The sequence below is a fragment of the Oratosquilla oratoria genome, chromosome 4 (assembly GCF_046742065.1).
Source record: "Oratosquilla oratoria isolate Oo_2021 chromosome 4, ASM4674206v1, whole genome shotgun sequence".
In the NCBI taxonomy this organism is placed as follows: Eukaryota; Metazoa; Arthropoda; class Malacostraca; order Stomatopoda; family Squillidae; genus Oratosquilla; species Oratosquilla oratoria.
In genome coordinates, this window is record NC_134780.1 from 81,350,266 (window position 1) to 81,377,765 (window position 27,500).

At 44.3% G+C, this 27,500-nt stretch overlaps 1 protein-coding gene across 4 annotated transcripts in view; it reads left to right on the plus strand.

Annotated features, from left to right (window-relative positions):
• LOC143024973 (aminopeptidase N-like) overlaps positions 1 to 27,500 on the plus strand; it is an 86,866-nt gene that overhangs the window by 48,847 nt on the left and 10,519 nt on the right. For 2 of the 4 annotated variants that reach the window (XM_076184509.1, XM_076184510.1), the window contains exons 4-19: positions 9,497 to 9,796; positions 11,538 to 11,649; positions 12,527 to 12,626; positions 13,042 to 13,197; positions 14,203 to 14,333; positions 15,312 to 15,489; positions 16,544 to 16,727; positions 18,443 to 18,599; positions 19,020 to 19,101; positions 19,370 to 19,550; positions 20,999 to 21,171; positions 21,933 to 22,093; positions 22,788 to 22,930; positions 23,095 to 23,285; positions 24,406 to 24,573; positions 25,274 to 25,417. In XM_076184509.1, coding sequence (XP_076040624.1) covers positions 9,497 to 9,796; positions 11,538 to 11,649; positions 12,527 to 12,626; positions 13,042 to 13,197; positions 14,203 to 14,333; positions 15,312 to 15,489; positions 16,544 to 16,727; positions 18,443 to 18,599; positions 19,020 to 19,101; positions 19,370 to 19,550; positions 20,999 to 21,171; positions 21,933 to 22,093; positions 22,788 to 22,930; positions 23,095 to 23,285; positions 24,406 to 24,573; positions 25,274 to 25,417 — 2,561 coding nt within the window. Of the gene's footprint in view, positions 1 to 7,596; positions 7,830 to 9,496; positions 9,797 to 11,537; positions 11,650 to 12,526; positions 12,627 to 13,041; positions 13,198 to 14,202; positions 14,334 to 15,311; positions 15,490 to 16,543; positions 16,728 to 18,442; positions 18,600 to 19,019; positions 19,102 to 19,369; positions 19,551 to 20,998; positions 21,172 to 21,932; positions 22,094 to 22,787; positions 22,931 to 23,094; positions 23,286 to 24,405; positions 24,574 to 25,273; positions 25,418 to 26,504; positions 26,587 to 27,500 lie in introns of those variants that run through there. The other 2 variants (XM_076184512.1, XM_076184508.1) reach the window with 2 other exon arrangements.

Sequence of the window (27,500 nt, forward strand, 5' to 3'; positions counted from 1 at the left end):
TGGATTGTGTGTACTTGGATCTGAAGAAATCTTTCGATATGGTACTTCATAAGCAAGTGATATGGACATTACAACATGGTAGAAGATCTACACGAAACCTTTGAATGGATGAGGGCTTTCCTGAGAGCAGATACATGGGGACATGAGTTAAGGATAAGATGTTAGAATGCAGGGTGGCGACGTGCGGAGTTCCTCAAGGTTCCATATAATCACCCTTAACGTTCTTGATCTTCCATCTAACGGATGAAACTCCAAGCTACATGAACGTTTGCAGACGATGCAAAGATCATGATTATATGGATTGTTTCAAAACGATCTAGAGAAAATAGGACTAGGGCCAAGCGTGAAAGACGAACTCGACAACAAAAAGATTCAAAGTTTTGGAAATGGAAAAAAATGAGCAAATGATCAAATAAATCGCTAAAAGTGAAACAAAAGCAAAACCAAAAGAAATGTCTGGGAGTGTTGGTCATGGGTAATTTCCCATCCAACAAACACGGGAAGATTGTGGGCGAGACGCACTGACTACCGATGAACATAAAAGTGGCTTTTCAAAACATGGACGACAACTGAATAAAATAATGATAAAAACAAATATAAATAAATAAATAAATAACACTTAGAGGGAATGATTTGTCACAGATAAAAATATGAAGCGGTGTGGTCTTTGTACAAAATGAAGGATAGATACAAGACCGAAAGAATACAAAGTGCATCAACCAAATTGATACTGAACCCATTCGACAAACATACGATTGTGTGCCTGCGTGTGTGTGAGTGTGTGTGTGTGTGTGTGTGTGTGTGTGTGTGTGTGTGTGTGTGTGTGTGTGTGTGTGTGTGTGTGTGTGTGTGTGTGTGTGTGTGTGCGCGCGCGCGTTTACCTAACTGTATTATACAGGAAAGAAGCTAAACTCGTAGGGTCTTGTGTCGTATTCTTCAATAATCATAATTATTTCTGAATTCGTGTATGGTTGCCGTTTGGGCTACATTTAGTATATTCCAGGAGATTACGCATCAACCAAAAATATTCATCTTTTTAAGGTATGTCATCCACCTAATCTTTTATGACTCTTTCACACAATTTCACTATCGTTCTGGTCAGAGAAAGAAGTTTGTAATTCAGAGGTATCAAATTAGTTCCACCTTTATGAACTGGTACCACATGAGCCCCTTTTCCAATCCTACGGCATCACTCCTTTTGATGAACACACAATTAGACTGAAACTTGCCTGTCAATTGTTTTCTGCATTCAAGTATCTAGTTTCAGATTTCACTGAAACTTTTGTCACGCAGATTCTAAGAGATTTAACACCATTTCAAGGATTGCATCCTCTAATCCATCATTATTGTTCAAATCTCCTTCCTCTACAAAACCACTCTTTAATAAAAGCAGATTGAAAAGTTTTATAAATTATTTGAAGGAGCCAATAATTTCTGATTCCTTGGTATCAAGTCCAACCTTGTTGGAGTGCCAGCACCTCTTTCTCGACTTGCATCTTTTACCCATTGGTTCATCATACTATCCATTACAATATTTAAAAATACGTCCTCGTGTATTTTCATTATTACATGCTTTCCAGTCTTCCCAGTTGATATCGTTACAATTAAAATCTCCCCTAAGGATTATCATCACTTTTTTCAATTGTACTTTCTTTTTAAGAGAACAGATGGCCGCACCAGCATTTAATTCCTACATTCCTTCTGGCTATATTAGTCCGTCCACAACAAAAAATTCAAAACTACACTCTTATGTTACCCAGTTCCCACAGATGACGTGCTTACATATTGTACTCCAGATAACGCTTATCAAGTTAATCAGTCTCAGGGACATCACCATAGCAACGGGGTTAAGTGAGACCGCTGAACCCATTCATGAGAAATGTTCCCCCTTAACCGAGTAAAACAGTTTATTGTAAACTAACATCAAACTCTTACAGTGTAACACTGACATAAACGGATAATCGAGATAGCCTTAACCATTAACCCAATAAAATCCCTCAACTCTGAAAATCCACACGAGCACAAATAGGTTAACTATGATAGAATTCAAAATTCATTCATGCCACCAGCTATCCCGCCATTCATATGAACAAAATAGTTTGGCGTTAAAAAAAAAAAAAAAAAAAAAAACGGAGTTGCAAAACTAACCCCTTTCGCACCAATAGGCACTTGCACTTCTATTCTGGTTGGCCCCTGGCTATTTCATTCAGCCACACGTGACCGCATCGATGTCGCAGAAGTTGACGGTGAATACGCAGACAAGGTACAAAGGACTTGCGGCGGTGCCACGTTTCCACACTAAGTAGAGCGAGAAAGAATGCGGAGTTCCCGGGTTAGAGACGCACTGAAACAAACACTCGCCACGCGAAGTTCTCTTATAATTAGACTTACCCCCAACACAACCCACCCGAACATCCCTCTAATCCCGGTGTTCAACTGGCTTAATGAAATCCCCTGGTGACGGCCACAACTTAATATAATGACCACAATCTCCCCATGGTTAGAATACTGCCATAACCTTTAGAGTCTAATAACTCGTAGAGAACAAGCTCTAGCCCCCCAAAAAAAAACCGCAACGGCGGAGCCGGATAGTGTGACACTGCCCAAAGGTTCGTTTCACACGTATCGACTTTACGCCTTGCGCCGTCCACGACACGACGTCGTGCTCTCAAATAACCATGGGTGTCTATGGATACTTTCATACATGGTCGTGGTCTGACGATGACTGGACGGGGTCGAATGGCGACCTAGGGTCCCCGTCGCACGCCGTCAGGCGCCGCAACACGCCAACCGGACGGCGCATATTGACGGCGAAGGCGTCCCATAAGCGTCCCATCCAAATTTCCGACCTGACCGGCCGCAGACTCCATTTTTGAGTTCTGTGGATGCTCACAATTTCCTGAAACCCGCCAAAACCTATCCGGACCTTCCCGCCGTCCTCCCGAAGCGCGACAACTTAGGCAAAGACCTCGCTACGACCTCTAAAGCGGCCCATACACGATCAATTATATTGCGCAATTTCATCGTCAATACTCTGAATTGATAATTGAATTGACCGTGTATGGGCGATATATTGCCCATAGACGGTCAATTTAATTGTGTATGGGCGATATATCGCCCATACACGGTCAATTTAATTGTCAATTCAGAGTATTGACAATGAAATTGCGCAATATAATTGATCGTGTTTACACGGTCTGACGGTTCATCGAACGCGGTTCGACAGACGCGTGTTTAAAGTGATGTGTGAACGTGTGAACGGGGTATTTGGGGTTTAACCAACGTGTTCGACAACCAAATACCCCGTTCACACATCACTTTAAACACGTGTCTGTCGAACCGCGTTCGACGAACCGTTCGACCGTGTCAACCCCCTCTAAGTCTGCGTGGGATGGAGCTTATGTCTCCATAATATGAGTGCTTTTCATGGATTCACGGAACCGCCTACGTCGGAGCGGTAAAACCCATAAATCTCCATAGTGTGAGAGGGTGGCTTTAGGAACTACCGACTTGGAACAAAGTAGATAAGTAATCGATATAGCATTCAAGTATACTGGCCTTAAAGCAATCAATGTACAGGTATTCTGTATGTGTATATATGTGTATATACATATATACATATATATATATATATATATATATATGTATATATATACATATATATATATATATATATATATATATATATATATATATATATATACATATTCATCACTCGTACGCCGGCGCCAGTCTCCACGGTCTCTCTAGGCAAGCTCCCATATAGCCACTCCAAACAGGGTTTACCTCAACTGGTGTGACGACAGCTAGAATAATGACATACGTCGATAAACGCATTAAAATGTTTAATGAACACATCTGCAGCATCGCAGGGAGGGGGAGAGGGACAGGGAGGGGGAGAGGAGAGGAAGGGAAGGGGGAGAGCGGGGGGGAATGATAATGATGATAAAAATGATGATAATGAAAATGATAATGATGATAATAAAAAAAATTCTACTCGGAGGTCCATCGCCTCCAAATATTCCAATCCCCGACCTTCTCGAACTGCGACTAAAAATCTTTTTCCCTACTCAAATTGGCAATAATTGAAGGCACATTTTGCTCTCATTTTGAGTGCCATCCAACTGTCTAATTGCTTTCCCTCCCACTCCTCTTCTTCCTCCTCCTCCTCCTCCTCGGTAGTTAATTGGATGGAATTAAGGATAGTGATTACGTCAGGTGTACCTCCTGACCAATAAAACACCTGTGGCCACGTGGGACACGTGTTCTGTGCATGATCAGGGGTGTTCTGGGACACTGCATAACGGCAGTAGAAGAACGCGCGGCACCAGAAGCACATATAGTGGGGGAGAGATCGCGTTTGTTTACACTTCGCTGACGGATATTCTTATCAAAAGATTCCTTTGCTTCACACGTAACTGGGGAAAATGTCCGCCAGCTTCGGAAACTAACGTCAACGGAAACTATCGATAACGGACACTTGTCCGTTGTTCGCGAAATGCAATGCGACAGTTTCCGGAGTCTTTGGTTTATCGGATACTTCGACTAATGGTGGCGGCACACTAGACTAGCATGCTACTTGCTTTTGCTGCTTCGTTTGAGTAGAAACGACTTCCGTGAGAACATCTCAACAATGGGTCTAACATTCGTATTTTAGGTTTAACTTCTCTTTGTTGGTCATTCCGTTTCTCACACAATGACGCGAGGGAAATTTGACATTTGGAAATTAAAAAAAAAAGAAAAAAGAAAAAAAAAATTCACCGAAGTCGTTCCTACTCAAACGAAGAAACAAAAAACAAATGTCATGTTAGCGGGAAATGCTTAGTGTGCCGTCACCTTAAGACTTCGAAGAGCGTCGGGAAATTTGTTTGTCCAACTGTCCGAGTGTCTGTAAACTCTGCCCATGGCAACGCGTCGCCAGGAATCTGTGAACCAATTATTTCGGTCACCGCCACCACTGCGGAGGAACGCAGTTCCCCAGTTACTCTCCGGTGTGGATACGGCGTCAGAAGTGTTAAGCACAACTGAAACAAAAGAAAATAAAGATGCTGAAGAATAAAAACACATGAAAATACATATACACACACACACACTACACGTACAAGGCAAACTACACGCACACTACACATGCATTATATATATATATATATATATATATATATATATATATATATATATATACTGTATGTATGTAGGGTGTTCCAAAAGTATGTCACATTACATTTTATATCTTAACTATTGAGGATATCAAAACTCTATTTATATATCGTAAGAGCTTATAATTTCAAGTTTTTGTACAACAAATATGAATGCAAAAAGCATAAAAAATTATTTATAATTTTTTAAAGTTGTCCAATGTGTGCGCCTTAGGTTACACAGCACACATCCAAACGATAATCCATTTCTTGCCAAACGCGACCTAGCATAGCGTCGTTGTCGATGGTTGCCAAGGCTTCTGTTATTCGAGTCTTCAGGTCATCCACGTCTCTGGGAAGGGAAGGTATATACACCAAGCCTTACAAACACCACCAGGGCGAAGAAGTCGCATGGAGTGAGATTTGGAGTCCTTGGTAGCCATTACACGCTATCAGTTCGTCCGGAAAGTCCGATCCATAATAGGATTAACAGAAGAAATTTTTATTTTTATTTTTTAAATGGTACCAGATTTATCTTCCCACCATTTGGAGTGAAATATATAGGAAACGGAATGGGTGGGAGTGGTTTCTATGCCTTTTCTTTTTGGCTACCCCCCGTGTAAGGGGGAAAGAGCCTTTGGTGTATGTATGTACCATTTGCAGTTCATGATACACGAGTTCTTAGAATGCGACATATATTTTTGGAACACTGTATGTATATATATATACATATACATATATATATATATATATATATATTATATATATATACATAAATATATATATATATATATATATATATATATATATATATAAATATACATGAAAGACTATCGCAGTGTTCCATAAAAATAGTCTCTCTCCTGAATAAAGTGATAAATTCAACTAATCCAACAGCTTGAAGAATAATGATATATATATATATATATATATATATATATATATATATATATATATATATATATATATTGTATATTCAAACCAAAGACGATCTCAGTAGGCCTTTTTCAAAAAGATGCCGTGTCAGACCATAAGATGATGCTCCAGGTGACCGGAGTTAAGCTTCTTTGCTTATCAAATTCGCCAACTGCCCAGATCCCCCAAAGGAACTCTTACATGATCATTATATTCACCCTATTCCCTATTTACCCTACACTATCGTTCCCCCCTACATGCCTTCGTCAATGTTGCCCCTACATTGGCAATAATACAGTGATATAGGGATTATACTAAGCAATAAGTATGGGACTTTTAAAGTAGGTTGATTCAGATACTTCAAGAATAGGAATCACGAGTGGAACAAGTGTAAAGGATCTGTTCGACTCTAAATATGTGATCTAAGCTTTTGAACGTAGTAGACAAACAATGAAAGGATTTTAATCATTGCCAAGAAATTGATCTCCCTTTAGGAACAAAAACATGTATAAGGCGTTCTCAATGAAACCACGAAATTGCCAACGATAACAGGTTTTCACCAATAATCTTTGACTACCTTTACGCGTTGTCATAAATACGCAATATTACAACTATTTACGTGTACATCAAAGTTCATGAGCACAGTATTTATACATAAATACACGACGTCTCAAAATATGTACTTGATCTTTGACACGTTTCGTAAATGGCGGACTAAACTAGACTACAGGGGGAAATACCATGATTTCATTCATATTCAAATTGATAACCACATTTTTAAGGAAACCCTGTAATTGTAGTATTGTTTACAAGTTATGACAAAATGCACACCCCATCCCTTACACGGTCAACAGTGGACTGCGAAAAGGTGAGCAAATTGTACAGAAGGACGCATATTGTCCCAAGTTCCGTCCAAAACTCAATCGGCGGTACAATGCGAAAAAGAGAGCAAATGTCATGGAATAACGCGTGTTGTCCCAACCCTCAGAAATGGAATACGACAAGGAGAACAAACGAGCAGGACGCTTGTTGTACCCGTCCCAAGACCCATTGTATGGAACTTGACCCTTCCCAAACGTAGCGGAATGCGTCAAAATTCCTCGACCTATATACAGTCGGGAGGCAATGTGCCCCGTCCCACTTATCTCGCGATGTTATGTCTCTAATCTCCCCTATTTCAGGTGCTTATCGACTCCAATCTCGAAACAGTGTCGAAACCTCGAATCCGATTCCGTACACAGGAGCAATACTGGCGTAGCTGATACGCGAGGTTCAGTCCACCGCCAGTTTTCGCTGTGTTACTGACCGTCCCCGACGAAGCTAAGTCTGTTTTCGTGTACGAGGTTAAGAATCGAACCTAAAGCACACTTGATAAAGCTAAGAATTATAATTGGAGAATACTGACACTAACCATTAGTGTCAGTTAATCGACTGTTTGCAAATGTGAATTTAGTTTCAAATCGGAGATACGTAGGAGAAAGGACCAATTAGCAGGGAATAATGGACAGTATTAAGAACTAACTAGACAAAACCTAGATTATCTCGTTATTAGAAAAATCTAGACCCAAAGTCGTCTGTGACCTACATCTGTACAAGACCAAACAACCCAAACCTACATAGTCTAAACTAAAGAATACGTGTAGAATTCGTGGCCCACGACACGCTACAGTATTCCTACACGTCAACATGACGACCGCAAGATTCATCGTAACGCTGGCCCTGTTCTGTACATCAACGGCGCGTGGGATCTTCACAGGGCCAATTGCACTTGTTGCAGAGGTAAGATGCTAAAAGGCGATCCAATGGTGCTGCAATTATCCTTAAGGTAAAGCTTTATTTACCCGATTTCCCACATGTCCCCCCAGATCGTTCGGGAGATGTAGGCGTAAGTGCATAACTTCAATACTTACTTACTTGAAAAGTACGCATTTGCGACGGAAATGATGTACACCATCGTTCATATCACAACATTTCTCACCATAAACATATAAGCCACATGTCAAATTCTATGGTTGGGTGAAACTATAAATTGACCATATATATATATATATATATATATATATATATATATACATACACACACGAGAGAAAGAGAGAGAGAGAGGAACAGGGAGAAAAATTTCACCCTCTTAGATTTCAATGAAAATCGCTACATGAATGACAGCATTCTCTGATTTCTAATATATTTGACCCGTCTCGCATTGCAAAATATTGTTCTGAACACTGTATATTAAAAGGCCAAATATTTGTGAAACTGCATGTATAGGCTATACGCGCTCCAAATTCCAAATTGCCGTTTTTTTTTTTTTTTTTTTTTTTCTTTTTTTTTTTTTTGTCTAAATTAGTTATAATATTCTGGAGAGCGCGACTTCTTCGCCCTCTATTCCGGCGGTAGAGCTCTATCCTTTTTATCAAGGATTTACCATTGGGGCAAAGTGTTTAATGAAACTATATACGGCAGTGGTTCCAAACCCTTTTGCCATCTGACCCCAGTTATGAACATCTAACCACGAGCGCGTCCCCACTGGTTTCGTACGTGATTTCTTTTATCATATATTATTGGTTATATGTTGTTTAAAGAAAATGTGGGGATAAGTATAAGCAACATCTACATAAGAAGTGATTCAATCTTATACACACACACACGCGTACACACACGCGTACACACACGCGTACACACACGCATACACACACGCGTACACATACGCGTACACACACGCGTACACACACGCGTACACACACACACACGCGTACACACACACACACGCGCGCGTGCACATGCGTACACACACACACGCGTACACACACACACACACACACACACACACACACACGTACGTACACACACGTACACGTTCACACACGTACACGTTCACACACGTACACGTTCACACACGTACACGTTCACACACGTACACGTTCACACACGTACACGTTCACACACGTACACGTTCACACACGTACACGTACACACAGTACACGTACACACACGTACACACACACACACGTACACATACACACGTACACATACACACGTACGTATATAAAGCATGGCGACCCCATTTGGGGTGCGGCGCGAGATTGTCCACAAGGACAAAAGTGCCAGTATACCAAGATACATGACGACAACAACAACAACAAACCTGGTTTGGGGTACCGACCCAGGACTGGGAAAAGGGGGTGAGGGGTATACTGCTCTCTTCTTTGTGGAAGTCGAAAAAAAAAATGAAAATAAAAATGCCACCCGGTACGGAAGGGTCTCATCGAGACGCACCTCCCTCGCTAACTAGTAGGTTGCGAGAAGAAGAAGAAATCTCCAGGCGTTAAGAAAAAAAAAAAGGGTGCTGAAGGGGGTTCAGGAATCAAAGGTCAGAATTACTGTAACCCAGGGTTGCTACCTTATGCTGCACTGTTCCATTCTATTCACAAATTATTTCCTTCTACAGCCCAATGCAGAACTCATCACAACCACCTTGGCTCCTACTACAACCACAACCACAACTACAACCACGACTGAAGCGACCACCACCACCACTATGAAGCCCAAGGAGGAGGAGGAGGAGGAGCTGTACGTGAGACTTCCGAGGTCCTTGAAGCCGTTGCACTACAAAGTCAGGCTTCAGCCTTTCATCAACGGGAACTTCACCATCTTCGGCTACGTCGAGATCGAAATGGAGGTCCTCATGCCGACCAACAACATCACTCTTCATATCAATACCATCAAGACTAAAAACGATACGATCCAGGTAAGACCAAGTGTTTGTTTAGTTGTGGTCTTGCTAGTTATAGCACAGATCCTTGTCATAACTAGCTGTCGTCGAGTTAGCTGCGACTTGTGATTTGGCTGGTGACTGCTGCCCACTGAACCACTTAAGGTGACAACAAGTCACCCGATAATCACACTTGCGTGTTTTTTCTCCAACCTCCGATTAATCGGTGCTACCGCTCACTTCCAGCACTTGTTCCACCGACTGTTGGAACAGACTTTCAGCCGGCAGCATTCAGGAAAAATCTGAAATGCTGGCGGAAAATGATTTTCCTCCAGCATATCAAATGACGTTCTATATATTTTGTTGAGAAAACACCTGGAGGTGGGCGGTACTACCGATTAATCGAGGGTTGGAGGTAAATTAGCCCAGTGTGATAGCCCTTTACTGGGACAATCCTCGACACCTTTCTAGCCAGTACTTACCACCTTACAGATGTATACATACATATTAATCTCCATATTCGATCCCTGCAATGATAATGTATTAGAATATAAATACTGGATATAGCCTTGGCGTAGTTCTATTGTACTTGACAAAACCCTTCCAGCTCTGTTCACCAACATCACCATTACCTCTACCACCACTGCCACCGCCAGTAACTACCTTTACAACTACTGCCACCAACCCCGCATTACCTCTAACACTACCATTACCACCCCATTACCCCTACCACCACTATCTCTACCACCATTACCTCTACCACCATTACCTCTACCACCGTTATCTCTACCACCGTTACCTCTACCACCATTACCTCTACCACCATTACCTCTACCACCATTACCTCTACCACCATTACCTCTACCACCACTACCTCTACCACCACTACCTCTACCACCACTACCTCTACCACCACTACCTCTACCACCACTACCTCTACCACCACTACCTCTACCACCACTACCTCTACCACCACTACCTCTACCACCACTACCTCTACCACCATTACCTCTACCACCATTACCTCTACCACCATTACCTCTACCACCATTACCTCTACCACCATTACCTCTACCACCATTACCTCTACCACCATTACCTCTACCACCATTACCTCTACCACCATTACCTCTACCACTACTGCCACCGCCAGTAACATTACCCTTACCACGACTGCCACCAACCCCGCATTACCTCTGACACTACCACCCCATTACCTTTACCACCACTACCTCTACCACCACTACCACCATTACCTCTACCACTGACACCATCAATTCCTTCTACAATTTCATCCTGAATTCTCCTCCCTCCTGCCTCCCTCTCTATCCTGCCACATACTTTCCACATCCTCAGCCTCCTTCCTACTCATCATCCGCTCTCTCATCCTCTTCTTGCCTCTTCCTTCCCCCATTGTCCCTGATCAACACCCATTCATATTCCTTGCCCTCCCTCTTCCTACACCCCTCCTTCCATAGTCAACACTCCTGCTGACAGCTTAGGACCTAGTAAATTAGTCTCCCGACAGACTTCCTGGAGAGATATTTGGGAGGGCCCGAAGACGTTGCTGGTTATTGGCGGGGTTACAAGTTTCCATTCAACGAAACTCTAGCCGTTGTTGTTGCCGTCGTCGTTGTTGTTGTTGATCTGAAAATGACAACAATGACACCAAGCAATTCTAACAGCGAGTAGAGATTTTCTTGAAGAAAAGAAAAAAAAAATCCTATTCGCAAAGTGTCCAACTCTTTCTGATTTTCGTGTTTGGCTCACTCCGCAGTTGGAGGGCCTTGGTGCCGCGTCGTCCGATACTTCTCTCGGGATCGACCGCCACGTCTACGACGACAAAAGACAGTTCTACGTGGCGCATCTCAACAACCCCCTCGAAGCTGGTAAGTGTGCAAATGTTTAACTAAATGTAGTACACAGGAAAGGAATAACCCTTGTAGGGTTCATGTCTCTTACTCTACAATTTAGGAGATCTTTGATCGCTGAATTAGCACTCGAGCGCGGTAAAGTTAAGGTGTGTGTGTGGGTGGGGGGTGTTTTAACCTAATTGTAGTATACAAGAAAATAACGTTCGTTTGATCCCGCCTTCTACTCGCATTGTCTAAATTATCCTCCCTAGCCTCAAATTCTTGTGTGGTTCCAATTTAATGTGTGTGTGTGTGTGTGTGTGTGTGTGTGTGTGTGTGTGTGTGTGTGTGTGTGTGTCTGTCTGTCTGTGTATGCCTGTCTGTGTCTGTGTATGCCTGTCTGTCTGTGTATGCCTCTCTGTGTCTGTGTATGCCTGTCTGTCTGTCTGTGTCTGTATATCTGTCTGTGTCTGTATATCTGTCTGTGTCTGTATATCTGTCTGTGTCTGTATGTCTGTCTGTGTCTGTATGTCTGTGTCTGTATGTCTGTCTCTGTGTCTGTGTATGCCTGTATGTCTGTCTGTGTCTGTATGCCTGTCTGTGTCTGTCTGTCTGTCTGTCTGTCTGTCTGTCTGTCTGTCTGTGTGTCTGTCTGTGTGTCTGTCTGTGTGTCTGTCTGTGTGTCTGTCTGTGTGTCTGTCTGTGTGTCTGTCTGTGTGTCTGTCTGTGTGTCTGTCTGTGTGTCTGTCTGTGTGTCTGTCTGTGTGTCTGTCTGTGTGTCTGTCTGTGTGTCTGTCTGTGTGTCTGTCTGTGTGTCTGTCTGTCTGTCTGTCTGTCTGTCTGTGTCTATGTTGCCATATAAACCACGTGCTCAGTTTCCCTTCAAATCAACTACCTTGTTGGCCTGTTGCAGGTCAGCGATACAAGATCTCCATGGAATTCGAGGGTTACCTCAATGACGATCTGAACGGGTTCTATCGGTCCCAATACAAAGACGCAGAGGGAAAAACAAGGTCAGTGAAGAACCCGGATTTTTTTCCCTTCGGAAATTTTCCGGATTATTCTTATTACTTATTTGTTCATTCATGTGTTTATTGATATTTACTATTTATTTAGTTTTTATTGTATATTTTTCATATGTTCGACAATACTCCTCGAAAAGGGGACACACACACACACACACACACACACACACACACACACACACACACACACACACGTATATATATATTATATATATATGTATATTATATATATATATATATATTTATATAATATGACAATACTACAAAAACTATTTCTACCTACTCAACTATTAGGTAATAAATAAACAAAAAATAAATAAAATTAACAACAAAACGATTAAAAAAAAAACAGAAAACAAAAAACAGAATAAAAACGAAACGCGTTCCTGTGTCCCGCCCGCAGGTGGCTGGCCACAACCCAGTTCCAGCCCACCGACGCCCGCAAAGCCTTCCCCTGCTTCGACGAGCCCGCCCTCAAGGCCTCTTTCGAGATCATCCTCGGGAGACAGGAGAACATGACGGCCATCTCCAACATGCCCCGAGTCGAGACTACACCAATGTAAGTCGCGTCGCCCACATCCCTCTGTCAGGGGTTCTTAACCTTTTTTCTCCAATTCCCCACTTTTTAGTGAGCCAACTCTCCATTTCCCACCACAGCATCGGTCTTTGACAAATTCGATTTTAACCCATGCAGTGTTTAGTACGTAAATATACGCTTTGCTCTTTTGTGCCATTTTACGGCCCTTAATTTTTGTTTGCATATATTAGATTTTTTACTAACAGTTATCACATGGAAATAGAATACATATGAAAAGACAGTGGTTCTTCTGTCCGACCGGTCATTCCCCACTTGGCAACTCCGCCATTCCCCACCAGTGGGGAATTCCCCACAGGTTAAGAACCACTGCTCTATGTAGTGACTTGTGTGGATCTTCTCCAGAGTTTAGTATGATGCGAAGAGAAACTGTGGTTTGTTCTGTCTGTGTGTCCGTCTGTTTCTGTCTGTGTCTATCAGTCTGTGTTTCTGTCTAGGTGGCAGTCTGTTTGTGTGTGGCCGTCTGTGTGTTTGTGTACGTCTGAGTCTGTGTGTTTGCGTGGCCGTCTGTATGTGTGGCTGTCTGTGTCCGTACGTGTGTGGCCGTCTATGTGACCGTCTGTCAGCGTGTGCGTGTGTTTGTGTGTCTGTTTCCGTATTTCCGTGTTTGTCACACTATGTGCGCACATTCGTGGGCAGTCATGTTTGCAAACATTTCGACCAAATGTGTTACGTAACGATACACCTGTACTCCTTACATTACACCTGTGTGCACGACCTCATCTCAGCGAACCTCTGTTATGCGGTTCTCCCTTTATGCGGTTCGCCCCTTATGCGGTTCTCCCCTTATGCGGTTCCCCCTTATGCGGTTCCCTCCTTATGCGGTTCCCTTCTTATGCGGTTCCCCCTTTGGGTGGTTTCTTCCTTATGCGGTTCTCTCCTCGTACCGTTTCTTTCGTATGTGGTTCCATCCGTACGTGGTTCCCTCCTTTTGCGGTTCTCTGCTCATGTGGTTCCTCGTTTCCACAGTGAGGGACAACCCGGCTGGTTCTGGGACCATTTCAACACGACCGTGCCCATGTCCACCTACCTCCTTGCCTTCGTCGTGTCGGATTTCGCCTACAGGAACTCTTCCGACAGCACTAACGCCCTCTTTAGAGGTAAGTATTAGCTCTCTCGTCTCCCCCCCTCCTCTCTCTCTCTCTCTCTCTCTCTCTCTCTCTCTCTCTCTCTCTCTCTCTCTCTCTCTCTCTCTCTCTCTCTCTCTCTCTCTCTCTCTCTCTCTCTCTCTCTCTCTCTCTCGCTCTCTCTCTCTCTCTCGCTCTCTCTCGCTCTCTCTCTCGCTCTCGCTATTTCTCTCTCGCTCTCTCTCTCGCTCTCTCTCGCTCTCGCTATTTCTCTCTCGCTCTCTCTCTCGCTCTCTCTCTCGCTATTTCTCTCGCTCTCTCTCTCGCTATTTCTCTCGCTATTTCTCTCTATCTCGCTCTCTCGCTATCTCGCTCTCTCGCTATCTCTCGCTATCTCGCTCTCTCGCTATCTCGCTATCTCGCTCTCTCTCGCTATCTCGCTCTCTCGCTATCTCGCTCTCTCGCTATCTCTCGCTATCTCTCGCTATCTCTCTCGCTATCTCTCTCGCTCTCTCTCGCTCTCTCTCTCTCTCGCTCTCTCTCTCTCTCTCGCTCTCTCTCTCTCTCGCTATATCTTCAACTCTCCATCTCTGCCTGCTTGTCTGTTTGTCTAACGGGGTTATCACACTGGGCTAATTTTCCTTCGACACCCTCCAACCTCCAACCTCCATTTGAATAACTAGAATATCACTTCGCTTACGGAAATCTAGACTTCTCTAAGAACATTTCAGTAATGTCTAACATTGGTTTACAATCTTAGTTCATCATTCAGGTTCGCTATATGTGACAGAAAAATGATTTGATATTTGGAGGTTTAAAAAATAAAACATTGTAACCGAAGTCGTTTTTACTCAAACGGACTTTCAACCATCGGCGCTGGTGAGGCCCGTGGAAGAAGCCGTGTGTGTTAACCCCATTACTGCCTGGCGTTGGACTGAACAAAACGCCGAGAGTGCAAAACGGACACAATCACAGAGTGACTAATTCCTTCCTTCCTTCCTTCCTCGGCAGTGTGGGCCCGCGAAGATGCCATCGACCAAGCCGAATACGCCCGGGAGAAGGGCCCACAGGTCCTCAACTTCTTTACCGACTATTTTAACGTGCCCTACCCGCTCCCAAAGCAGGACATGATCGCCGTCCCGGACTTCTCGGCTGGCGCTATGGAGAACTGGGGTCTTATCACCTACAGGTAAGGGAAGGTTTGGGATCTTTCATTCTACATCTCTTGTACTAAATGGTTTTTTTTTTTTTTTTTTATACCCCAGTCTGCAACCTGACTCGTATTAACACATCTATTTTCATCCTTCTTGAACAGTCATGATGGCTTTTGACTCCTATACATACACCAAAAGCCACCACCCAACCTCACACACACACACACACACACACACACACACACACACACACACACACACACACACACACACACACACACACTCACACACACACACACACACACACTCATGAGGGGGATGCCATCTTTGATATCTGGGGCGATAGTTCACTTGCTCAATGAATCACTAACATATAAGAACTGGAAACTGATTTCAGGTCAATAAATTCTTTCCTCCTAATCTTTCCAAACAACCTTTAGGTATTATTGTCCCATTGTTTACCAAAGCTTCAATCTTCCTTACGAATTGGACGAGTTCAAGAGCACAATCAAATCAAAGCAATTGGAAGAAATAAAGTAAAATAAAATGTAATGAAATAGAATAACAAAATTAAATAGAATAACATAATCAAAGAAAAGTATATAAAAAATAACATTAAATACAATAGAAAAAATATTCCTAATATCTTCCTCCAGAGAGACGGCCCTACACTACGATCCCGAACAGAACATAATTAAAGAAAATTATATCAAAAATAGCATTAAATACATACATATACCAAGGCTAGGCATAAAATCATTCCCACCCATTCCATCCCTGAATACACTCCACACCCCTCCACCCTCCCTTTTATCTTAGCACCTCCTGGATGACGGGTCATCCCTGCACCTTGTCCACTGACCCTGCACCTTGTCCACTGACCCTGCACCTTGGCCACTGACCCTGCACCTTGGCCACTGACCCTGCACCTTGTCCACTGACCCTGCACCTTGTCCACTGACCCTGCACCTTGTCCACTGACCCTGCACCTTGTCCACTGACCCTGCACCTTGTCCACTGACCCTGCACCTTGTCCACTGACCCAGCATTAAATGCAATAGAAAAATCATTCCTAATATCTTCCTCCAGAGAGACGGCCCTACTCTACGATCCCGAAGTCTCTGCGGCTTCCAACTTGCAGCGCGTGTCCATCGTCATCGCCCACGAACTGGCCCATCAGTGGTTCGGCAACCTGGTCACTCCCTCCTGGTGGACCGACCTCTGGCTCAACGAGGGCTTCGCCTCCTTCTTGGAGTACCTCGGAGTCGACGCGGTAAGTCTTTGGACTCTTCACGATGTTGTTAACCCCTTGGTATTCATCCCTCTTAAATCCACTTTTCCACGAGAGGACAGAGTCCACTTTGCTAAGCTGCAGTGCGGCCACCATCCAGCCCCGAGTTAACGAAAGAGGATGGATGACCTCATCGCAGATAGCTGTCCAGGATGTAACGCTTCACTCCATACTATACAACATATTATGGTAGACTGAATTGCAATCATCATGTACGCTAATAACACATTATATAAGGAATTTGTGGGAAAACTCCGTTCCAGCCATAGCGTTCCCTTGGGAGACGGGACTGCTCGACCAGACAATCTAGGGCAGTGGTTCTCAAACTATGGGTCGCGACCCAAAGTTGGGTCGCGAGATCAATTTTGATGGGTCGCAGGGACAAAGGGAAAATTCTCAAGTTTTCAGAGTATTTCAAATACTTGACTAATTAGATTTTTCCTTTAACCGCACATTACTTATGTAATGTGTGTTCATCCTCTGTTAATTTAGTTTTGTTAAAGAAAAGCTGTGCATATTATTTTTTTCCAAAGTAAAGGGTATACATCACTGTCCTTTTTTTTATTTTTTTTATTTTTTTTTTTTTTATTCTGGGTCGCGAGAGACTGAAACGTTCCAAATACGGTCGCTCACGAAAAAGTTCGAGAACCACTGATCTAGGGAACAAGAACAACCCCGAACAACACACACTTCCCACAACTACGAGAGAATCTGTCGAACTGATAATTTCCCTTTCAAGATGATCTAGTCAAACTCTTAGTTATATAATGAAACGAATTGATCTGTCACAGAGTTAACCATTATGTATTTACTCTCCAGAACGGTGTTTTAAATCGGAGCAGGTGTCGAAGGCATTCTAAAGTAAACAATTACCAATAACCGCTTCAGCATTTATATTTACACGGGGTTAACATTCGCGGTATTCAAATGAGGACATGTTTTCAATAAAGGAATATGTCTTGTATGACGGACGACTTGGGTGAACTCTCAAACAAATGTCTTGGTCAACAATAGGTAACGATTAATTAGCGAGTGATTTTAGACATTCTATCCTGTGATTACCACATCTAAATCAATCTGCTGTGCAAGCTACCCCTTTCCCGATTCTCTCTCTGACAATATCTTTCTGCACCCAACTAATGTGAACAAAACAGAACAGTGATACACTACAGCTTATTTTAGCCAGATACCTATTCATCTACTGTTACATCTATTCACTTAGCCATCAATTACAATTCGGCTTGTTTATCTTTTAAAGAAACGCTAGTGACCTTCAATAGCTAATCGACACAAATTCGTTCTAGATTAGTTCTTAATCTAAGTTCTCGCCTCCACACAAATTGGGTCACGGGCAGGCCAAAAACTAGCACTAGCAAGTGTTAGACAATTCTATTCACTCCTGATTCAATTCTATTCAATTCTATTCACAGCTGATTCAATTCTATTCAATTCTATTCACTGCTATTCACTGCTGAAGTGACCTCGAGGATGTCAAGCAGAATTACATAAGTATGAGACGTTAGAAAACAGGCTGGAGAACAACTGCTTTAGATCAGGTAACCCTTGCATAAAAACTACACATTCTTGTCCTCGCACCTTTCCTCCCATTCTCACGACAACGTCGCAAGATTGTCCACGAGGATAGAAGCGCTGGTTAAACTATAGTCTATAACAACAACAACCTTTCTCTCTGCCAGGTGGAGAAGTCGTGGCAGATGAAGGAGCAGTTTGTGATCATGGATGTCCAGTCTGTCTTCAGGCTCGACTGCCTCGAGTCCTCTCACCCCATTAGCATCCCCGTCAAGAACCCAGACCAGATCAACGAGATCTTCGACCGCATCTCCTATTCTAAAGGTACGTGTGTATAGGTATGTACGTGTCTGCGTGTAGGTGGGTGTACATAGAGGTTTTCTTCAGCTTTGAGAAAACCCCCTCCTAGCGCAGCGAAAGGGGAAAGAGCCATTTTGAATAGATACTTGTGTTTTCATTGTGAGAGTCTCGGGATGTACCATTTTAAAGGACATGATATCCTAACTAACCTCGTTTGTCACCCTGATTATATTGGGAAGGTAATGATAAGGGTCGTGAGGCAGTTCCTCTGACATAACACCCACCGGACCTCGTTAACACTACCCGAGGGACTTCATTCAGTTGAATATAATTGTCTGACGGCAACCAGAATAAATATCCAGACATTTGCACAGGAAAAGGGGTAAACAAGTTGAATAGGTCTTGATAATTTTCTAATACAAAAACGTGTCTCCTTCTGCGCAGGTGCCTCCATTATCCGAATGATGAACCATTTCCTGACAGAGCCCTCCTTCAGAAAGGGACTCGCCAGATACCTCACCGTTATGTAAGTAAATCGGCAACTCTCCTTTGCCCTAACTGTTAAGCATATTTACTCTATTACAACGTTTCGATGCTGAGGTGTTATCTTGTTAGGGAAAATGTGGCGGCTTAGGCCGTAGCGATGCGGCTCGCGTAGATCTTGCAGGTTCTACACAAAGCATGAATTATCAACAATTTCACCAGCAAGGATGGTAATAACAACAAAACCCTGTCATTAAGAAGTGACTGAATCAACATTCCTCGGTAGATGACGTTCTTTTTACCTCCTACAGGAAGTACGACAGCGCGGAGCAGGACGACCTCTGGCGGTACCTGACGCAGGCTGCGCACGATGACGGCACTCTCCCTGCGGACCTGACGGCGAAGACCATCATGGACACGTGGACCCTCCAGATGGGATACCCGGTGGTCACAGTCAAGGTCAACGACGACGGGACTGCTAAGGTCACACAGGTATGTGATGTACGCAAGAGTATATGTTAACTCGTTCGTTACAAAGGCGGAGCTATCAAATCAAATCGGCCATCCTGAGTCCACTGCTGAACAAAGGCCTCCCTCATAGCATTCCATGATTGATTCACACGACCGCGCCAACCTCTGCCACGTCACTCCTGCAAACTTCTCAATCTCGTCTCCCCATCTCCTGTCTGGTCTCCCACCTTAGCAGAATAAACCCCCAAAAGAGGGCAATTGATTTAAAGGTGCAAATTTTAAAAGCTACACCTCCTTTCTTAGACTCTGTTGTCTTCGCCCCTCCCAATTTCCTTGCCCCTCCAACTTTCCTAGCCCCTCCAACTTTCCTAGCCCCTCCAACTTTCCTAGCCCCTCCAACTTTCCTAGCCCCTCCAACTTTCCTTGCCCCTCCAACTTTCCTTGCCCCTCCAACTTTCCTTGCCCCTCCAACTTTCCTTGCCCTCTCCTTTTTCCTTACCCCTGCCTTTCCTGATGTACTTTCCCACCTTTTCCTATTTCTTTTCTCGATCCCTCCTCTCCCTTCCCCCTTCCTCACTTCTCTACTTTCCCCCACAATATCCATCCTCTTTTTTTCTCCCATTCCGCTTTCTTCGTTTTGTCTACGCATTTCTCCTCTTCCCCACCTCTTGCGCTTCTCCCCAACTCCATTTTACAAATCAACGACCTTGTACTTCTCCTAGTGTTCACGACCCCTCAACCCGACCCTACATAATTCTGACTTGGACAGTGTCCTACAGTTTTTCCGCCCTCCACTCCCACCACTCGTTGATCCAAGAAATCTATTCTTAGCCTATCCGAATCTCCCACTTTATGTTCGTATATTTTTACTGGATACCACCTCATGTTGGCATTACCGGCAACGAACGAGCCGACAAAGCAACTCTGTATACAGTACCCCACCCCTTCGATGCTTCCATCCTACTGTCTGCGAGAGATTTCTTCCTCACACTGCTGAACTTCTGGAAAAAAAAATCTCTGGGAGGAACACCCGAAACACCATTTAAAGATTATACCTAATGTCCCTGGGACTCGTCTCACTATCGCAACAGACACTTGAGAGACAACACTGATAGGTTTAAGAACAGGGGACGTTTCTCTAACCCACCGTAATCTAATGAATAAGGACTGCATCCCATCTACCCTAGCGTTATCTCCTTTACTATATTACATTTTATTTAAATGCCTTGCTTATTAAATCCTCTGCAACAACCTACTTTTTCGCCTTCGCCGTCTAACAATTCCACCAAAGCAGTTCGCTTTAATAGAACAGACACAAAGACCTCTCCTCTCTCCACTTTTCCTTCTGGAAACGGACCTTCTCTCTGAATCCTTATCCTATTCCATGTACACCGCCTTACTAACACCAATTATTAATTCATAAAAAAAAAACTAGCTCCCATATAAAACCAGCCCTTCCTCTTTCATAGGAACGCTTCCTGTTGGTGCGCAACGAGAACTCGACGGATACCCACGATTACAAGTGGTGGGTGCCGTTATCCTTTACTTCAGAGGACAACCCCAACTTCACGGACACGAGCGCCGCCGCCTGGATCCCGGGGACTGCCGATACCACAGTTTCTGGAATGCCCAGCGCTGACAAGTATGTTTAATTCGATATTATAGTTGTGGGAGAGGGGAGGGCCGACCTCAGAGTCCCTTGTTTATCTGGTTATCCGTTCAATCCATTTAACTATTTATCTAATTATCAACTTCATTATAAGTATGTTCATCGTTTGCCAGGGGATACAGTGTTGAAGAAGAAACAAGTATACATGGGCAAGGGTGGTTGGTGAGAGGAGAGGGTAAACGGAGCAGATGGGCTGATGTTAATAGAAGCGCAAGATGCGGGTTGAAGTCGAGTCTTTGGGGCTTGTATGAATTTGGATAAGGCGATGAAACCGTGGACAGAAAGAAGTTGTGGAATGTACTGCAGATGTATTGGATCGGGTAGGAGGTTAGGGAAGTCAAGTTTGTATGCTAGCAGAGCTTATGTTAGGGTCGGGAATGGAGCTCAGACTGTAAAGCCCCGCTGTGGAGGCGCTGGGCCTCCCTTCATTGCCTTTGATCAGAGTGGTGTGGCAGGGAGCAGGGATTATCCTTTATCCACGAGATGCTAACATGGAAGGGCAATGAGTGGGTTCTTGGATGGGTATTGTGTGTGTGTGTTTGTGTTTGTGTGTGTTTGTTTGTTCTGAATAGGCCCCCAACCAATTAAAGGGAGGAATTCTTTGGTATGTATGTTCAGTGCGTACGTACCATGTAATGTAAGTGTTCAAAAGCAATATTTTTACTTGTTTATATGTGGAAGAACAATACTACAAGGTACGGAAAACGTTAACCTGTTCCTCTTCTCCTCTGCAGGTGGGTCATCTTCAACTTGCAGCAGACGGGCTACTACAGGGTCAACTATGAGGAGCGCAACTGGAACCTTCTCATCAAACAGTTGATGACAGACCACACCGTCATCAACGTCATCAACCGAGCGCAGCTCATTGATGACGTACTAAATCTGGCCAAAGCAGGTAACCTCAAAAGGAACTTGTTGTTATTATTGTTTGGCAGAGATGACTCCTATGGAATGCTCGGTGAAGCGGCCTTGCTCTGGATGTGCTGTCTTGTTGCATTGTTTCTGACCCAGGGCAGTGGGCGGGATACAAGGATGACCCGACATCCATGAGGAGCTAAGATGGGAGTGGGGGGAAAGGGTGGTGGGCGGGAGTGGAATGAATGGGAATGAAAAGGATGGGAGTGGGTACATGCCTTTTGACTTTTGCTGCCTCCCTGATAAGGGGGGGAAAAGCCCTTGGTATATAGAGATGATTATCCTTGCCTTGCAGACCTAGATCTGACATCTTGTCAAAACTCTTTTCATCTATCCTCCGTCCCCTTGAGAGAGGAGATATAGCATTTCACTCCTACAGCTAAGTGGTGTTGCCCTTGTCGACCATGCCACATACGAGGTTGCAGTTGGGTTGAGTATTTTCCTTATTAGCCGCTATAGAGCTTCCGCAGTACATCCCAGTGAATCTAAACCTCACGATATAGCAACATCTTTGTCACAACGACGCCTGATTAGCTGACAACTCGAACGCTCAGTGCAACAGCCAATCAGGTGCAGCGAAGAGGGTGATGCCATAACGTAAACTTCTTTGGCAGTCACTGGGACGGACTCACGATGGACACCACATCTTAACTGACTCCGCCTTTCACCCACAGGTATTGTGCCTTACGAGACTGCTCTGGAGATCAACGGGTACCTGAGTAAGGAGACTGAGTACGTGCCTTGGAGTTCTGCCCTCTCCAACATGGGTTACATCGACTCCATGCTTTCCAGGACAGGAGCCTATGGAGCGCTCAAGGTACGTCAGTGTTGCCGCGTGGTCATGGGAAAACCTGCACGATTGTGTGAACGCCTCCTTTGACTTGCACTGTAATTGAACCGAGGCGGTTAGAACTGCTAATGTGAATTGGGGCTAATGATTGTCATCGCCATCAATATAATTTCTTTTGTTTCGTTCCCAAGGACTATTTGCTCTCCCTGTTGATACCCCTCTACGACTCCGTCGGGTTTGACGATAACATCAACGACCCTCACCTGGACCAGTTCAAGCGTGTGAAGGCCGTGTCCTGGGCCTGTTCCCTGGACCATGAACCTTGCATCTACAACGCCAAGAAGCTCTTCAAGATGTGGATGGAGAACCCCAACAACAGCAGGTGGGAAAGGAAGATGATTTCAATGGGGGAATTTGAACCTTTGAGTGGGGTGAACTACGGAGTAATATCGTAAACTACTCTCTGAGGAGTTGGGAGTTGCATTCTCCACGGTCTGTTTATTTCAACTGTGCGAGTCCTTCCTCGAGGTAACAAACTGTGATAGAGAATATTCCTCCAAGTATTCTGCCCACTACCTTCCTCTTTTACTAAATCCTTCTCCCCTTAACAAATTTTCCTACCTTACCCCCTTCTTCCCCTCTTTATCGCTCCTCTTTCCTCCCTTAACGCCAGCTCTTCCTCCCTTAACGCCAGCTCTTCCTCCCTTACCACCCTCTTCCTCCCTTGCCACCCTCTTCCTCCCTTGCCACCCTCTTCCTCCCTTGCCACCCTCTTCCTCCCTTGCCACCCTCTTCCTCCCTTGCCACCCTCTTCCTCCCTTGCCACCCTCTTCCTCCCTCACCATTCTTTACTTTCAATCATCACCATCATTCCTGAGCCCTCTAATGCCATGACGCCATCAGCATCTTCATCCTTTCTAGCATAATGTCATTGGGGTGACCTTCCTTTGTAGCAACTTGACGTACTGACATCTCTATCTTATCTAACGCCGTATCACTGAACTATTTCGTGTCATTGAGCTATTCACCCTTTCTAGTGACATAACTGAATTTTTCAGTCTAACGACATGCCATTACAGTTTATCTTTTGACAACATATTACTCTCTCATCCCATGTCACCGGCATTCCAACGACATGACGTCACTAGTTCCTCAGCCTCTCCAACGACATGACGTCACTAGTTCGTCAGCCTCTCCAACGACATGACGTCACTAGTTCGTCAGCCTCTCCAACGACATGACGTCACTAGTTCGTCAGCCTCTCCAACGACATGACGTCACTAATCGGCCTCACCAAAGACATGACGTCACTGGCATCTTAAGCTTCTTCATCGACATGACGTCACTTGTGTCCTCAGCCTTTCAAACGACATGACGTCACTAATCGGCCTCACCAAAGTCGTGAAGTCGCTGGCATCTTAAGCTTCTTCATCGACATGACGTCACTGGCGTCCTCAGCCTTTCCAACGACCATTAACTTTTCTCCGTTTTTGTGTCCACAGCATATCGCCCAACCTGAAGTCGGTAGTGTACTGTACAGCCATCAAGCATGGAGACAAGGAGGAGTGGGATTTCGCCTGGAATCAGTACCAAGCCTCGAATGTGGGCTCCGAGAAAGCGAAACTCCTCTCAGCTATGGGATGCACAAAGAAGATCTGGCTCCTGTCGAGGTGAGTATCTTCGTAAGACCAACATCAGTTATCCTTCAGATAAGGTATTTTGTTACAACTTAGGAAGTTTTTTTTCCCGGCTGGCATTTAGCAAGATGACAACTAAATTAGCAATTTCAAGAATTAATCTAAACCATAAAAGGTCTCTTGAGTGGAATGTGATCCTGTCTCCCAATAAGATCTTGTTAGGGAAATCTTCCATTGAACATCTGTTGATGTTTAGGAAATTACTTTGACTGAACCTCTTAATCTCATTACGGTGACATCACCATGGGGAGCCTTGTGTGTAATTGGCAGATGCCGACAAGCCTATCAAAAGAAATACATGTGAGGATGGGAGACTTTAGTAGTACTACTCTCTAACAAGCAAATAGTCATACTAACAAAGGCACCATCTTCACATGGTGTTTCTGATGGAGTCTTCGAGGAAATTTGTTTCATCTCTTACCTTATGATAAAGGGCCGTTTACACGGTCAAACCCGGTTTGTCAAACAAGTTTGAAGTTATGTTTAACAGTGCAAATAGGGTATTTGGTTGTCAAATGCGTTTGTCAAACGTCTTTGACAATCAAATACCCCATTCACACGATCAAAGATCACTTCAAAGATCACTTCAAACACTTGTTTGACAAACCGGGTTTGGCAAACCGTTTGACCGTGTAAATGGCCCTTAACGTCACTAACGGTCCGTTCTGAACAGGTACCTGGACATTGCCTTCACCCCCAACTTGGGCGTCCGGAAGCAGGACGCCTCCAGTGTGTTCCGCTCCGTAGCGTACAATTCCGTCGGCCGCTACTTGGCTTGGGACTATCTTCGGGACCAGTGGGAACGCATCACTGACTAGTAAGTCCCAGTATCCTTCAAGTTAAGGTTACAAGGCCTTCGTGAACGTACGCGAAACTCTTAGAACATCGTTTCATATCATTAGTGTCCGGTTATCACTAAGTACTTGTTGTCTAGCAATGGCCACGTGTATTCTGAATGAAACTGAATGAATTCATTCTGAACTAGGCTAAAGTACTCAGGCTAACTGGAGTGGTTTCCTGTATAAACGGTTAAGTCATATATTGAGCATCGATTTGCGGGTTGGAATAGGAATTGGTTTTTCTCTTCCTTCTTCCTTCATCTAAATAAAATATGATAGAATAAAGTTTGCAAAGCCTACCGGACACTAATATACAGTGTAATGGGGAGGAAGTTTCTTAATCTGTCATAACAATTACGACTTGAATTGGGGTCAAATAATTCAAGTACATTATCCGAATTAAGATTGATAAGCAGAATGTGATCCTCTGGGTTGCTTACTGATGCATTACCGAAGGTCCTTGCACCACCTTGAACATAACTGATATTTTCACCAATGATTCTCGATCTTGGTTTGAATCCTTTACTTAAGCAGAACAGTTCCTAACTTCCCGGAGGCCTCTTCAACACTGAATAAAATCGTCTGGTCCCCACCCATTACTACGATCTTTCAGTATGTGGGTCCCCTATGGAGTCCTTTGTGGACCCCTATGGAGTCCTTTGTGGATCCCTATGGAGTCCTTTGTGGACCCCTATGGAGTCCTTTGTGGACCCCTATGGAGTCCTTTGTGGACCCCTATGGAGTCCTCTGTGGACCCCTATGGAGTCCTCTGTGGACCCCTATGGAGTCCTCTGTGGATCCCCTATGGAGTCCTCTGTGGATCCCCTATGGAGTCCTCTGTGGATCCCCTATGGAGTCCTCTGTGGACCCCTCTGGGGGCGCCGTGGACCACTTTACATTATAGTTGATAAAAAAAAATAGTCCGTAACTTTTCTACAGCTTTCATACAATGGACATCTCTTTCAGCTCTACTTCTCCCCATCCCATCGAGCGAGGAACTTGTGATGCAGCGTTTAGAACACCTTTTATCTATTTATTTTTTGACTAACTAATCTTGTGTTGCAGCTACGGTAAAGGATTCTTCGCACTCTCTAGTATCGTCAATTCGGCAACAAGCAAATTAAACACAGAGATGGAACTCAAAGAGGTATTTCTTTACGAGAGCTTAGAAATGCCACCTTCCCTCCTTCCCTCCCACCCTCCCTCACTCACTCGCCTCCCCCTCCCTCACTCGCCTCCCCCTCCCTCACTCGCCTCCCCCTCCCTCACTCGCCTCCCCCTCCCTCACTCGCCTCCCCCTCCCTCACTCGCCTCCCCCCTCCCTCACTCGCCTCCCCCCTCCCTCACTCGCCTCCCCCCTCCCTCATTCACCTCCCCCTCCCTCTCTGTTACCCTCACCTCCCCCTCCCTCTCTGTCCCCCTCCCTCTCTGTTACCCTCACCTCCCCCTCCCTCTCTGTTACCCTCACCTCCCCCTATCCTTCCTTACTCATCCAAAACCATTTTTATCTTCATTGAGTTCTTTTTTCTTCATCGATTCCCACCACCTTTCACCCGCCTCCTCCTCCTCCCATTCCTAACATCCTTATCCTTCCCCCTTTCTCTTCCAGATCAAAGTTTACTTCTTTCTCTCTGCAGACCAGAATTCACCCTAAGTCATTTCTCTCGCCAGTATTCAGACTCTCTTGAACAGGAGTCCTCCCGAGCATCTCTAACCACCAAGAACTTGACTAACAAACTGAATATAGCTTGTGCATAATGCTACCAAGCTCTGTACATAATTACCTTCCTTAAAACTCAACCTTCACTCTATTTCAGTCGCGGATGTATAAACATAAAAAGTACAGCGTGTTGCAATGTGATTGCTTGCTTGAGCTCGGCAATTCTTGCTTGTTTGTGTGCTTTTCCAAAAAGTTGCTGATTGAAGTGTGTCCGTTTATGTAAGAAGCAGAGTACACTACTCCTTACACTGTACCATAACATGTTGACGACTGTATGCCGTAATTCACATGTATCAACCTTACCGTTCTCTGTACACAACCCTGTCATCCGCAAACAGTTT